Consider the following 15121-nt stretch of genomic DNA (forward strand, 5'->3'; position numbering starts at 1 on the left):
ACACATCTTTTCAACCGTGCATACACTAAACTTCCATAATACAAATCATCTGAGGGTTTTGGCTGCATTAGTTAGATCAACCGGAACCAGGAACACTTCCCATAACAACTAATGTACTTGCTGCATCAAATAGTGTAGAACAGTACTCTACTCTCAGCTGTCTTTTCTCATTGTTCCGAGGCTACCACAATGAGCAGGATGCTGTCCATGCCCAGACTTGGTGGTAGAGCTGAGAGAGGGATGTGGCGACCTGACAAGAGCTGAGATGGTAGAGCTGAAAGAGGGAAGCGGCGACCCGATAAGGTCTCACTACAAAATTGTCAACTGCTATTAGATTATTAATGATAATATTAAACCTATTATCTACCTTTTTACCATCTGTTTTTATTTTTATTTATCCTAATTGTACAAGCACTGTCGATCTTATAGAGATGCTGCAGTTTTTGCCAGAGGGGAACTGGTTCCCCTGGTTGGGTCTGGGTTCTCCCGAGATTTTTTTCTCCACTGGAGTTTTGGGTTCCTCGCCACTGTTTGCATACTGTTTTGCACTGTTTCCCTGACCGGGGGAAGCTGACATCAGCTTTAGAATTTAAAGTTTTCATATTCATTAATATAACTTTAAAATGTAACATTCTGCTTAATTTATTTATTATTACATCTAGGAATTTATAGTGTGTATAATATTTGACCTGTGTTTCTCTCTCATTTATCTTAAATGTGTGCTTCTCTGTGATAACCAGGCTGTGTGTGTGTGTGTGTGTGTGTGTGTGTGTGTGTGTGTGTGTGTGTGCGTGTGTGTGTGTGTGTGTGTGTGTGCGCGTTCATGTTTGTATATCCCGGTGGGGACCTAAACCTGAATACACACCAACACATGGGGACTCGTGTCACCGTGGGGACCAAAATTGAGGTCCTCATGGGCAAAAAAGCTAATAAATTGTACAGAACAATATTTTTTACAAATCTAAAAATGCAAAAAGTGTTCTATGATCTTTAGTAGGGCTGTGCAATTAATCGAAAATTAATCGGAATCGGCAATTTTGCACTTCAACAATTACAAAAACAAAATAATCGAGGTAAAACGATTATTGTGCCGCATTCCATTTTGCAAGGATCCTCTCTTTTCTTGTGGTATAAAACCACAGCGCACAGTTTTCGTTTATAGTGGTTCAACTGCGCTATTTTCTTTACATTTATTTTTCGGTTGAATTCATATATTAAAAGCCAAGCTTTTCAATTTTTCTGTTGTTTCAAACGTTAAGGAGTAATCGTGTTAAATAATCGGGATCTCAATATTGGACAAAATAATTGTGATTATGATTTTTGTCATAATCGAGCAGCCCTAATCTTTAGGTTTAGGGATAGGGTTAGGGATAGGGGATAGAATATACAGTTTGTACAGTATAAAAACATTACGCCTATGGACTGTCCCCACGGGGATAGTCAACCAAAGCCTGTGCGTGTGTGTGTGTGTGTGTCCAGGGGCGGATTAAGGTGGTCAGGGGCCCCCTAGGCTGCTCTTTGGGTGAGGCCCCTCTTAGGTGCCTTTCACGCTTGCAGTTTAGTTTGGAACGGAGCACGGTTTGCATGAAAAGCCGCTCATGTAAAAGCTGTCATGCAAACTCAGGTTCGCCCCAGGGTACCGAACCCTTCGCATGCGCTTTGGCCGATTACAATGCATGTAAGAAATGATAGCATCGGTAGTTTACCTTGGATTTGAGCAAGAGTAAGCCTGCATTGTTTTGCGCGTTGCAAGTGGAATCAGAGCAACAAATGAATGGTAATACGATGTTTCCAGATTTAAAAATAGTCCTGATAAATAGTCTGTTTGCAAGCAGCAGAAAGCTCTGTAAGCGAACATACAGTAAAACCTAGTGTTGTTTACTCTGCGCTGCACATAATAGCATCAAAGTCATTAAAAAACACAATAAATTGACCTGTGTTCTGTTTACTATCATTTGTCATGCACGTTCGTGATGACGTAAGATGAATGCAAATGCACCAGGGTTTGATATAATCAAGCTGAGCCTGAGACACAAACCAATGCTGCGAGGGGCGTCAGAACAATCGGATACACACACGTCAAATATTACATTGTTTCCTCTAGTACATTCCGAGCTACTATGCAACGGCAAACACCACGAGAGCGCAAGCTTCAGTTTTATACAAGTATACGTGCAGAGGTGGGTAGTAACGCGCTACATTTACTTCGTTACATTTACTTGAGTAACATTTTGGAAAATATGTACTTTTTAAGTAAAATTAAAAGTGTGTACTTTTACTCGTACTTGAGTACATTTCTAATAGAAAATCTGTACTTTTACTTCGTTACATAACTTACATTGCGTGACGTTCCTTCGTTCCTTCATTCCTTCATTTTTAAATATGCTTTTTAAAACGCGTTGTTTACTTCAAGGTTGTCGTCTCTTTTCACGGGCATTCCCGAGTGATCGATTCTTTTGAGTCGATTCTTTTGAAAGCATTAATTGAACAATGGGCAAAACCATTTGAATAGGCTAATGAATCAGTTCAAATGATTTGTTCAGTTCGCAGCACGATCTGAATCATCTGAAGCAGGATTACTCACTCCTCGTAGCGCGAAACTTAAGAACACGCAGAGCACAAAGAGCGTTGGATGAAGTGGATATTAATCTATATCTATACAATTAAAACTGCAAATGTGTCCTATTGTTTGCCAGCAATGATAAATGCCCGCCATATGCGCGCACCCGCGCGACCTGTTCGTCAGACACAGCAACATGCGCGTTACCTGTCAGACACAGAGACGTGGGCTTGCAGAAACATACATTTGAAGAACAGAAGGAAGAAAACTTGTTGATGGGCGTGTGGTTCACTGTTTGCTGTTTGTTTACAAGTAAGAGCGTTTCACAACACACACGTGACACAACACGAGAAAACATGAAATTTGTTCAAAAATGTGTAGGCCTAGGCCTATTTCATTTAAGAGAGCACTGCAGATGTTCTAGATCATCTTAGGAAATGCTCTGAGTTTAGTTCATGCTTTAGTTTGACATGGTCTATTATTCTAAATAAGTTGTGTAAACTACATTGACATCAGGACTAGATGAAATTTACAGAAATGCTTGTCTCTTCTGTGTTTGCCTATTCTTTAGTCTCTCTAGTATATTGCAAAGATATCTGCTTATGATAATTAAAAATATTGATCAAAATGTCATATTAAAATATTGGCGTTAATATTAATTTCATGTAGTAGGCCTATATAATCAGATACAAAGTAACTAAGTAACTAGCTACTTGAGTAGTTTTTTCATTGCATACTTTTTTACTTTTACTCAAGTAAATTTTAAAATAGTGACTTTTACTTGAGTAACAATTTCTCTAGTTACTTGTACTTTTACTTGAGTAAAGATTTTGGCTACTCTACCCACCTCTGTATACGTGAAATATAAACGGCCCCTAAAAACGCCTCAGTGGATCTTTACTGAGACACAAACCACTGTGTCTGTGTGCATTACTGTGACGAGGGAGGCGTGACGACAGCTGTGGGAGTAGGAAGTGGGTCCGGTGGCGCGAGCAATAATGAGTGTCAGCTGGGCGCCACACCGGCCTCGGATCTCTAACGGAGGAGATCGGAAGCATAAAAGGACGAGCGACAGGAGGACACGGCGAGAGAGGACCGGGCCCGGACATACGTTTAGTTTTGTTTATCTTTGTGTGGCCGGCAGTCGCCCGTGAGGTGGCTGCCGGTGTTGTATCAAAATCCTACTCCCCATGAGATTACGATTCCCCTGTTTCCCCTACGAAGGTTAGGGTTAGGATTAGGTGTGGGGGCGGGATTTAGAGATAGGGACCAATCACAAAGCAGCATCCTAAGTGAATGAACCAATCAGAAGTTGGGGAGTCGTAATCTCACGGGGAGTCGAATTTCGGTACAACACGGGCCTTTTTAGTGCTGGATTTTTGTTTGTTTGTTTCGATTAAAGTAATTTGAATATTCGCCGGTTCCCGCCTCCTTCCTTCCCTTTTATTGAGCTTTATTACAATTACATAAACTGTGTATAAAACAAAGCCATAATTAAAAGCCAACCTGTATAATATGCGTGTCATTGTGGAATAACTCCCTGAAAATTCCCGATGACATGATGAGCTAACTGCTGCAACAGCTAAGGATCCCGCTGCAGTTGTTTCAACCTGTTAGCCAATGCGAGCTGCCAGGCTCCTGGTGCTATGCTGCTATGGCCCTGCCGCCCGCAGCAGGGTGATATGAGGATTACTGTGAGCGTTAATCCGCCAGCCACTGGCTCACGGACAGTTCGCACCTCATCTCGCTCGTCTGACCATTCCCCAGGAGACGGTCCCACCGTATTGTTCCTCAAACACATATTTGGACACGATGCGTGATGATGAGATGTCTCTTGCAGCATCGGGGGGTGACGTACTGCCATCCGACTCCAACGATTCCTTGGGCTCCCTCCCTCGGGGGGTCGAGCCCAGGAAGAAGCGGACGTCAAAATGTCAGCCATGCTTTCCCGAGCTGCTGTGAGCGTTGGGTTGCAGTGCCCGCACTGCCTCTCCCAGCGCTCGCAGATGGCTACATGGTGCCTCGGGGTTGAGAAGCAGACATGTAAATCCCGCCCCCAGTGCCGTGTTTACCGGAAGTGCATGAGGAATTTAGTAAGACCTGGAATGCCCCCTTTCCGGCACGTTCATGTCACCCTCAACTCAACTTTATTTATAAAGCGCTTTTACAATTTTCATTGTTACAAAGCAGCTGTACATGAGACATATTGACTATAAGCAAAATAATTAAAGTTGTACCTGCAAAAACAAGAAAAGGTTGAAAACACAGAAGACAGACATACCCACATACAAAACACTCCACACACACAATATGCACACGTACTAACACACATAGACATAGAGACACACACACACACACGGATGCGCACGCACACACACACACACACACACACGCTCAGTGAGAGCACACATTTAGGATAAAGGAGAGAGAAGCACAGGTCAAATATAACAGACTATAAATTCCTATATGCAATATTAATGAAGTAAAACTTTAAAATTCTAAAGCAGCCCCCCCGGTCAGTGCAAAAACAGTATGCAAACGGTGGCACCCTCTCTTCCCTCGAGGGAGAGGCAGCTAGAGGATACGTTGATGTCCCCGAGGTGGAGTGTGCCGCCACGGCGCACTCATGCCCGCAGGCGGCGGCCATCTGGGGGGCTCGACCTAGACTCCCGTACAAAGCATGTGGAGTCTCGGCATCTCTGGTGTCGAGAGCTTACATTGCGGCGGACCAAGCTGCCTCCTCTCTCCACGCTATGGCTCCTGCCAGGCCAAGGCATTGAGAGAGCTCCATGAGGGTAAGACCGACCCAGCGCTTATGCAGGAACTTCGCGCCGCCACCGACCTCGCTCTACGGGCGACCAAGGTGACTGTGCAGGCCCTGGGTCGGGCGATGTCCACACTTGTGGTCCATGAGAGACACCTCTGGCCGAACCTTGCACAGATGAGTAACGCCGAGAAGGTCTGCTTTCTCGACGCACCCATCTCGCAGGGGGGGGGGCTGTTTGGAGATACTGTCGAGCCGCAGTTCTTCACAGTAAAGAAGCAGACAGAGGATATCAAGCATATCCTCCCCCGCCATGACTAGGCCGCCCTCGGCCGTCGAGTCCCGTGCAACGTCTGCTTCCCAGCAGCCCTAGTCCTCTTCGACGCCCTCTGGCTCTGGCCCCCCGGAAGAGACATCGAAGAAGAGACTATCGCCCCATCAGCAGCCGGGGCGAAAGCGGCCCTCATGGGAAGACCCCAGGGAGATCGAGAATACCATCGGGCCCGAACCCAGCCACTCCATCGCTGGGTGATCTCAGAGGGACGGTTCCTGCCCCGTCTCACCACCTGCTGGCCCCCTCCGGGGCCCACTTACTCACAAAAAGAGTTTCCTCTCTCTCTGGGTCATTACAGCCGCTCCCACCCTCGGCACGACGGTGGACGGCAACTCAACGTTGCGCCATGGCGAAGCACAACGTTGAGTATAAACACCAGCCCTCAGCACTCTCAGTCAGACAGTGCGTTGAGCTGCGCAATCGCCAGGCAGGAAAAACAGCAGAGCCGATCTCCTCCCCGGGGGCCGTCCCCCGGCAAGGGATCCGTATTGCTGGCCATCGAACCACCCCCCACGGGGGCAATGAAGCAGATCAAACCCCTAGTCCCCCTGTCTCGGTTCCTGGGAGCTTGGCTCAGCTTCCCAGGCCGTCAGGCTGGCTAGGGAGGACGATCCATCTCGGCTATGCGATCCAGTTCGCCAGACGCCCTCCCAAGTTCGGGGCATCCTCTCTACATCAGTCAGGGAAGTCTAGCGAAGGGAGCGATCGAGCCCGTCCTACCAGCCGAGATGTTCAACGGGTTTTACAGCCCCTACTTCATTATCCCAAGAAAGGTGGGGGGCTGCGCCCCATCCTAGATCTGCGTGCCCAAGCGGGTACTGAACTATCTCGACGACTGGCTCTCATCTTGGCACACTCGCGAGATCTGTTGTGTACACACACGGACCTGGTGCTCCGGCACCTAGATCGGTTGGGGCTACAGGTCAACTGGGAAAAGAGCAAGCTCTCCCCCGTGCAGAGCATCCTCTTTCTCGGTATGGAACTCTACTCGGTCTCCATGACAGCGCGACTGACTACAGAGCGTGTCCAGTCAGTGTTGAACTGCCTGAAGGTTCTCAGGCAGTCAGCGGTCCCCCTGAAACAATTTCAGAGGCTCCTGGGATACATGGCATCCTCGGCGGGGGTGGTCCCCCTTGGGTTGATGCACATGCGACCGCTCCAACACTGGCTGCAGAGTCGGGTTCCTTGGAGAGCGTGGCACACCGGCAGCAGGCGTATGGTCATCACGCCTGTCTGCCGACGCACCCTGACCCCCTGGTCTTCCATGACCTTTTTGCGGACAGGAGTCCCCCTAGGGCAGGTGTCAAGGCATGTCGTGGCGACAGATGCCTCCCTGCAGGGTTGGGGTGCCGTGTGCAACGGGCACGCAGTGTCGGGGCGGTGGACAATATCAACTGCCTAGAGTTGTGGGCTGTGCTACTTGCACTGAGGAGGTTACAACCTCTCGTGAGGGGCAAGCACGTGCTGGTCCGGACGGACAGCACAGCTGCCGTGGCGTATATCAATCGTCAGGGTGGCGTTCGCTCACGGCAGCTAACACGACTCGCCCGACGCCTCCTCCTTTGGAGTCAGCAGGTGATCAGCTCCCTGCGAGCCACACACATCCCAGGCGTCCTGAACCAGACAGCCGACGCGCTCTCTCGTCAGTCGACGCCTCATGCAGAGTGGCGACTCCCTCCCCGCGCAGTCCAGCTCATTTGGGAGCAGTTCGCCAGGCACAGGTGGACCTGTTGCCTCCCCGGACTCCACCCATTGTCCGCTTTGGTACTCCTTGACCGAGGCACCCCTCGGCACGGATGCCCTTGCGCACAGCTGGCCGTGGGACAAGCGGAAGTACGCCTTCCACCAGTGAGCCGCATTGCACAGACCCCGTGCAAGGTCAGGGACGAGGAGCATCAAGTGGTACTAGTTGCGCCCTACTGGCCCAACCGGACTTTGTTATCAGAGCTGGTGCTTCTGATAACAACTCCCCCCTGGCCGATTCCCCTGACAGAGGACCTTCTGTCACAGGGGAAGGGCACGTAACGGCATCCCAGGCAGACCCCTGGAACTTCCATGTCTGGACGGGACGAGAAGATCCTGAGTGGCCCACCCCCTGCGTGGTTGGGACATCACTCAGGCTAGGGCCTCGGCCACTAGGCGGCAATACGCCCATAGGTGGCACCTCTTCTCGTCCTGGTGCTCTTCTCAAAGAGAAGACCCGCGGAGTTGCTCGATCAGGAACATGCTGTCCCTTCCCCAAGAGAGACTGGAGAGTAACTTCTCCCCCCTCCACACTGGGAGTGTATGTAGCCGCTACGGCCGCTCATCACGACCCAGTTGCTGGGAAGCCTCTGGGACAGCATGACCTGGTCATTAGGTTCCTAAGGGGCGCGAGAAGGTGACCGCCTCATCCGCGCTCCGTACCCTCTTGCAACCTAGGTGGCGGGCCTCAAGAGGCCCCCCCTTTGAGCCCCTCGGAGCTGCCGCTTTTTCTCACCTCACGATAAAGACGGCTCTCCTGATGGCGCTCACCTCCAAGAGGGTAGGGGACCTACAAGCACCCTCCGTGTCGACAGATTGCCTAGAACTCGGGCCCGGTGATTCTCACGTTATCTTGAGACCCCGGCCCGGCTACCTGCCCAAAGTTCCCACCACTCCCCCTAGAGACCAGTTGGTGAACCTGCAGGTGCTCCCCACTGGGGAGGAAGACCCAACCCCATCCGTGTTGTGTCCAGTACGCGCACTGCGTCTCTACTTGGACCGCACGCAGAGCTTCAGAAGCTCTGAGCAGCTCTTTGTCTGTTTTAGAGGTCAGCAGAAGGGGAGGACTGGTGCACTGGATCGTGGATGCCGTCGCTACTCCTCATGGGCACTGGCTCAGGGCACCTCTCTGGCAGACATCTGTAGAGCTGCGGGTTAGGCTACGCCCAACACCTTCGTGAGGTTCTAATACCTACGCGTGGAACCGGTGTGAGCCCGTGTCCTCCAAGGCAACATGTAGGACCAGCAGCCGGTAGGGCGTACGCCTGCGAAAGCCCTTCCCCCTTCCTCTAGGGGGATCAGCGGCTATTACGCCTCCCCTCTTCCCCCCACTGGGTAAAGAACAGGCATTTTATCCATCACTAGCACCTTCCTTGGGGCAGGCTGGGCAGAGCAGCCCTGCCCCCTTAGGCCGGGGAACAGTTGAGTTATCTCCCACATAGCTCTAACCAGACCTAGTGCTCCAGACGTGGTAACCCCCCCTCCGTGGGCTGTTCCGTCTGATGTATCCTCATGAATGGTTCCCACCTCGGCAACCCATGACCTCCCTAGGTGGACTCCCACCTTGCGGTTAACTCCTGCAGTCCGCACATTTTCCCATGAGTCCTCCCCTGATGGTGAGACCATGTAGTGTCTTCCACGTATTCCTCCCTACGGTAGGTAGTGGTCTCTGCAGCGTTTTTCCCCCAGGGGGGAATAATGCTTACCCAGTGGCCCTTATGGTGCCGGGTACCGGGCGGCTTCTCGCTGTTAGAGAAACAAGGCCGCCGCCTGTGAGGCCGAAGGCGGGGGCCTTCCCACCTTTCAAGAAAAGCTCTGGGACCCCCTACCTACCCACTGGTAGGTTACAATTTTGCGGTAGCGCTCATGGCTGACATGCCCAGGCCAGTCACCGTCGCTCCGCTAGAGATTGTAGGAACCCCAATCTGTCGGTTCGACACAACGTCGAGAGACCGACAGAAAGGGAACGTCTTGGTTACGGATGTAACCTCAGTTCCCTGATGGAGGGAACGAGACGTTGTGTCCTTCTTGCCACAACGCTGGCCGCCCGCCGCAGCGGTCGAGGGATGCTCAGGCTCCTCAGACCAAAAGGTGAATGAATGCAGTACGCCATCTCCCTTTTATACCCGGATATCCGGGGGCGGAGTCCGGCATTCAAATTTCATTCGCCAATTTCATTGGCCTTTTCTAAACTAGTCAGAAGTTCATAGGTTCTCAAGAGCGAACCCCATCTGTCGGCTTGACACAACGTCTCGTTCCCTCCATCAGGGAACTGACGTCACATCCGTAACCAAGACGATTTGGTGTATGACGTTGGAATGCAAGCCGCTATCTCCTTTGTTTGACGTCAGATTCCAGGCTTCTGATTGGCCAACACGGCTTTATGGTTAGGGTTATATCGCCACCTGTTGGTTTGGCATGCTTTTGGCAGCGCTTTATATGGTGTTTTTGTGTTTTCGTGTGGACATAATGTTTTTTAAACGAAGAAGGAAAAACTCCAAAAAAACCTGTACGTGTGGACTAGTCCTAAGAGCGTGGGAAGCTGGCAGTGCAGTCTGATGCAGGGGGCGTGGTCGTTCGGGGAACTGAGTTCGTGACATAAGTAATCTATCCAGCTCTGCATTCATATCATTACCATTAAAATTATGATTACATTAACCATTTACATGTCAACTAATATTTTAATATACTTATTTACAGGGCTTGACATTAACACCTGCCAAACCTGTGGGTACATTTCAACTGTGGCAGGAAAGACAGCCACTCCCATGAGCCATTTTGTTGAGTTGATTATCATTTTTAATTGTATCTTTCTTAAAGCTCAAAGCGCAATGGGACATTACAAAACAACAACTCCTATGAGCACTCCCTGCACCCAGTGTTTGGTCATTAGAATGTGCACAATGTCACACAAAACACAAGTCCTCATGAAGAAGTGAAATGAATGGAAAAGTCGGTGGTCATACAGCCAGAATGTCGACTAAACAGGCGAAGACTGCTTCGTACCTTCGCTACGTTACATTTGTCAGGTGTATGCATCATTGAGGTTTATTATTTCAGGTTTTATTTCAGAAAGGCAATCATTACATTTCTAAGTAAGAATGAAACTACAATGATTATGGCTTAACATAAATAAATATACATTTATTAACAATTTCTGTAAATCAAGTAATTTTAGCATGTCAAAATTTAATCATGTAAAAATTATTTTTCCAACAACAAATTTTTTGTCAGTGAAAACGCTACGTGGCTTGTAACTTTGAAAAACCATTAGCCATTGTGTTAAAACCCTGCTTATTTAACATGTTTTTAATGAGAAAAGTAAATCTGTTGCTCAGATAAGCCAAAAGAGTTTTAACACGCTATGCAGGTTGCTCAGTAGAACTGTGCCTGACAGGACTGATCATTTTCCAAAGTGAGACATGTTTTAATTTAACAACAGTGGTTTAAGAGTTTAATCTACTCTCCCTTAGGAAGAAGCCAGCCAACTTGGCAGCTGAGGCAGAGGAGCGGGGCTGGACAGCTAAAATGTTCCCGGTGGAAGTAGGCTGCAGGGGCATTGTGGTTAGGTGTTATACAGCACTGGTGGTGGTGAAGAGTAACGGGACATTACAACTACAGTTTTATGCACCGAGGCAAGTTTTGTTATCAGATTACGTTACAATTATGTAACAGTCTTGTATTTTGGTTAGCTAGGTAAAATGTTTAGTCAATTAAACTAAGGTCTAACACACTCCAAACAATTACAACTATGCTAGTTAAAGATAAAGAGTCCTAGGGGTGGTTTATATGTGACCCTGGACCACAAAACCAGTCATAAGTAGCATGGGTATATATGTAGCAATAGCAAACAATACATTGTATGGGTTAAAATTATTTTCTTTTATACCAAAAATCATTAGGATATTAAATTAAGATGATGTCCCATGAAGACATTTAGAAAATTTCCTACCGTAAATATATCACATTTTTATTTTTGTGAGCGGATGCAGCAAAATCGCGAACAAAAATGGCCTGAAACAAACCTACAAACTTTGCTCGCTGCTGCCTGCTCTTTGGGAATTACCCACAGTTTGGTATCTATATGTGTAACGATTACTCCCAGAAGAGATGTTTCAATATTCCTTTTAAATAAACTAAAACTACAGGGAAACGAAGAACCAAAGACCATCAAATGAGTACATACACACACTTGTTACATTTTAGACAAGACAATGAACTGGCAGAGTATAAATAGTGTCCGGGTAATGAGTCTGATGATGGGCAGGTGCGGGGGTAATTGACGAGGGACAGGTGAGGGAGCCTGGAGAAATTAAGTCCTTGGGGCAAACAAGGGGAAAACAGGCTGGGGACAGACAGGATTGTGACAATATGTAAAGCTCAGAATTTCTGCTTTCAGGTTCATCTACTCTCCACAACATCATTACAGCGGTAGGCCAATAGAGAGTGTTAAAAAAACCTGTTTCTTCTTAGCAACAGTCTGTTACAACACCTCTGATGAACTACTTTAAAGATGATTTTCTCAATATTTAATTTTTTGCACCCTCAGATTCCAGATTTTCAAATAGTTGTATCTCGGCCAAACATCCTAACAAATGGAAAGCTTATTTATTCAGTTTTCAGATTATGTATAAATCTTAATTTAGAAAAATTGACCCCATGGTTTTGTGGTCCATGTGTTTTGGCTGTTTGTTTACACGACAACTGTTTTTTGGGGGACTGAAAACACAAACTTTTGAAAACTTTTTGTAAAGTGGACGTTTTTGAAAACGACTCCTTTGTTGTCACTGTCTAAACTGTGTAAACACTAAACTGAACTGACATCACATGCATGCGTATTGCATGTTCATACTATAGGCATGTCTGAGTATACCCACAACGACAATTTCGGGCCACAGGACTGTGTGCTTGTGCTACTCAATTATGAACGTTTCTACCGTAAAGTGTAGATTTACTGCACCACTAAGACCAGTGGAGACGTATTATTTACATACACCAAACTGTAAACACACATATGACAACAAAGGATATTAAAAAACACTTTTGACTTAAAACTGGCCATGCATATGAGAACATTGAGGCACACAAAGAAATTTAATGAAGCCATTTGAAGCTAAGAGGCAAACATCTTATTTCACTTATTTCACTTTCTTACCTGGTCTTCAATAGCCTTCCTATTCTTGGGATTACCAACAATGGGCAAATGGAGCTCTGCCATTTTTTTCATCTTGCTGTCCATGTCAATCTTCTGAAGAATCCCACGGATCTCTCCATGTAACAAACGCAATGTGTCCTCCTTCCCATTGCGTTTGGCAAAAAGAGACGCACAAGCAGAATGGATGGCTGTTACCCAATTCTCCAAGTCAGTCTGATTAGAGGCCTAGAGAGACGGGTATAGTTAACAATAATGTTAACAATTAACACACATAACACTGTATGGTAGGTGAAAAGATTTGAGAGGAGAAAGAGGACTCCTAAGTCACTAAGACAAAGTCATAACAAGGCTAAAATAACACCTGCAGTCTGCTGTGAAACGTAAACATTTTAGAAATATTTCATGACAATGAGCTGAACCATAAAGACTACTAATATCTGCTAACTGTTTATGAGATGCAGACAGGCAAAATGCTGACAATTATCTGAACATATACGTTATATGAACATACTTTGCAAATTTGCAAAAGCAGATAACTGCTTTTTAAAAAATATTTAAAAAATCATGTTGTTTATTGTGTTATCATGTGTTTATTGTGTTTGTTAGCTGAATTTTTGAGTTATCATTACTTAACATAAAACCCAACTGCTGCTTGATTGATATTCAAATGCACAATAAAAAACAGGACTTTTGTTATCTGTTATCTGTTTTTGCTAATGAACTCTTCACTTTTTAATTAGTAACTTAGCGTATCTTTTTTATAATCTTAATTTGAATATGGCAACAATTATATTTTAAAATATTACATTTGAATATGAATGCATTTTTATTTAAGGTCTTAATTTAAATATGATTTCTCATTCTATAATATTTATATGATTAAATGACAGACAGAGACCCTTCCTCTATCAGCCAATCACTGTGGTCTTACTCAGTAAGCTTGCTGATATCATCCATAGCAACAAGGCCCTTTCTCTTAGCTTAAGATTTCTTTCTGCTCCTTAGTAAAAGTTGCTCTCAGCAGCGCTGTGAGTAGGTTTTAAGAAGAAACTGCTGTTTATGAGATCTCTTAGTTGTAAGGTAAAATGTTTTGTGAATACAGGCACAGACTTATAGCAGTATCAAACTTAATGTGGTTGAGGTAGTTCTAATATAAAGGCTTTAAATATTAAATAATGACAATGCTGAAATCGCCAGCATTGCTGGCCACCAGCATATGTTGTGTTTTGGATGCTGATGTGGTAGTTAACCAGCATGAAATTCTGGAGTATCACTCAATCAGCGTATCTTCTGTTTTGGATATAGATTTGCTGGTTGACAAGCATGAGGTGCTGGTTTGGTCAACCGGTATATTTTCAGTGTATAATAGTTTTGTAACTGACCTGAAAAAGATAGACATCACCATAGACATTGCTGAGGCAGAACACATTCTCCTTCTTGGGATGCTCAGGAACAGCCTGGACTATGCCATCGTCAGCTAACAGGGTACAGCATGGAGACAGCTCTTGTTCTGAAAAAGCTGTTCCATAGCTGTCATAGAACAGGAGAGTACAACCTGGAGGAAAGATGAAATAGGTTGTCATCACTGGTCGAATCAAAGGTGAGTGGTACTGTAAATATGAGTGTCATTCATGCAATTGTGTCATATTTACCCTTTAGAGTGACCCAGAATTTCTTCCATTTTCGATGACCCACTAGCTCGAGTTTTCTGTCCTTGTGTACAGTAAGCAAAGGCTTGAAGTAGAGCCACCCAGCCCGTCGAACTACACCTTGCTCTTTCTCAAACAGTATGTCTAGGTGCTTTAGAGAGCCGAGGGTTTCTTGACTACTGCTCTCAGTCTCATCTGTGAAATTCTCACCCGACTCCTCACCTCCACCTTCTGCTGAAGGCTGGCCAGTTATTAACTCCTTCATGAAGTTCTTGTAGACGTTTTTCTGCACAGTGTCAGTGTCCAAAAGAAGGGCACCGGCAGAACGGCTGCAGAACTGCAGTGCCTGAGATTGAGAGTGGGTTTGAGATGTGCCATTGGAGACACCCAGAAGGCTGGAGACTTGAGAAGGAGAACTAGTGTCTGCAGTCAGGCAATCCACACCACTATCAAAGCAATCGGTGAGCTCATTATACTTTGGCTCCTAAAATTGTAAATGAGAAATATTATGATAATGAATTACAAACTGAAGTAACCATTTTTTCATGAAGAGTTCATGCAAATGTTTTTGTACAGACATCACTTTGACTAACAATTGCTGTTTCTATATTGCAATACTGACAGATTGAATCAAAGCGTGTTTGTGTGGTATTTTCGAAAAATGGACTTGTGCCGTGTTTCCTAACACTGTGCATGCTGTAACGTAGTTTATGGGTCTTCAACTGGGGGTAGCGTATAGTGCTAATGTATTGTCTTAACATAATATTGCTGTGACAATATGAGTTGTTTCTATATAAATAGTTCTGTTTTACACATTTAGTATCATGGGGTCCTTGCTCTATGCATCTCCCATCTAAGGTGTCCTTGCCCTGAAAAACGCTGAAGACCTCTGTGATGTAGTGCACACATTGAAAAC

General features: G+C 46.1%; 1 protein-coding gene across 4 annotated transcripts in view; it reads right to left on the reverse strand.

Annotated features, from left to right (window-relative positions):
* Window positions 1-15121, reverse strand: part of tiam2a (TIAM Rac1 associated GEF 2a) — a 155003-nt gene that overhangs the window by 68194 nt on the left and 71688 nt on the right. For all 4 annotated transcript variants that reach the window (XM_057343225.1, XM_057343226.1, XM_057343224.1 and 1 more), the window contains exons 4-6: window positions 14209-14689; window positions 13939-14111; window positions 12557-12781 (exon numbers count right to left, since the gene is read on the reverse strand). In XM_057343225.1, coding sequence (XP_057199208.1) covers window positions 12557-12781; window positions 13939-14111; window positions 14209-14689 — 879 coding nt within the window. The remainder of the gene's footprint in view (window positions 1-12556; window positions 12782-13938; window positions 14112-14208; window positions 14690-15121) is intronic.

The sequence above is a fragment of the Triplophysa rosa genome, linkage group LG10 (genome assembly GCF_024868665.1).
Source record: "Triplophysa rosa linkage group LG10, Trosa_1v2, whole genome shotgun sequence".
NCBI classification, from domain to species: domain Eukaryota; kingdom Metazoa; phylum Chordata; class Actinopteri; order Cypriniformes; family Nemacheilidae; genus Triplophysa; species Triplophysa rosa.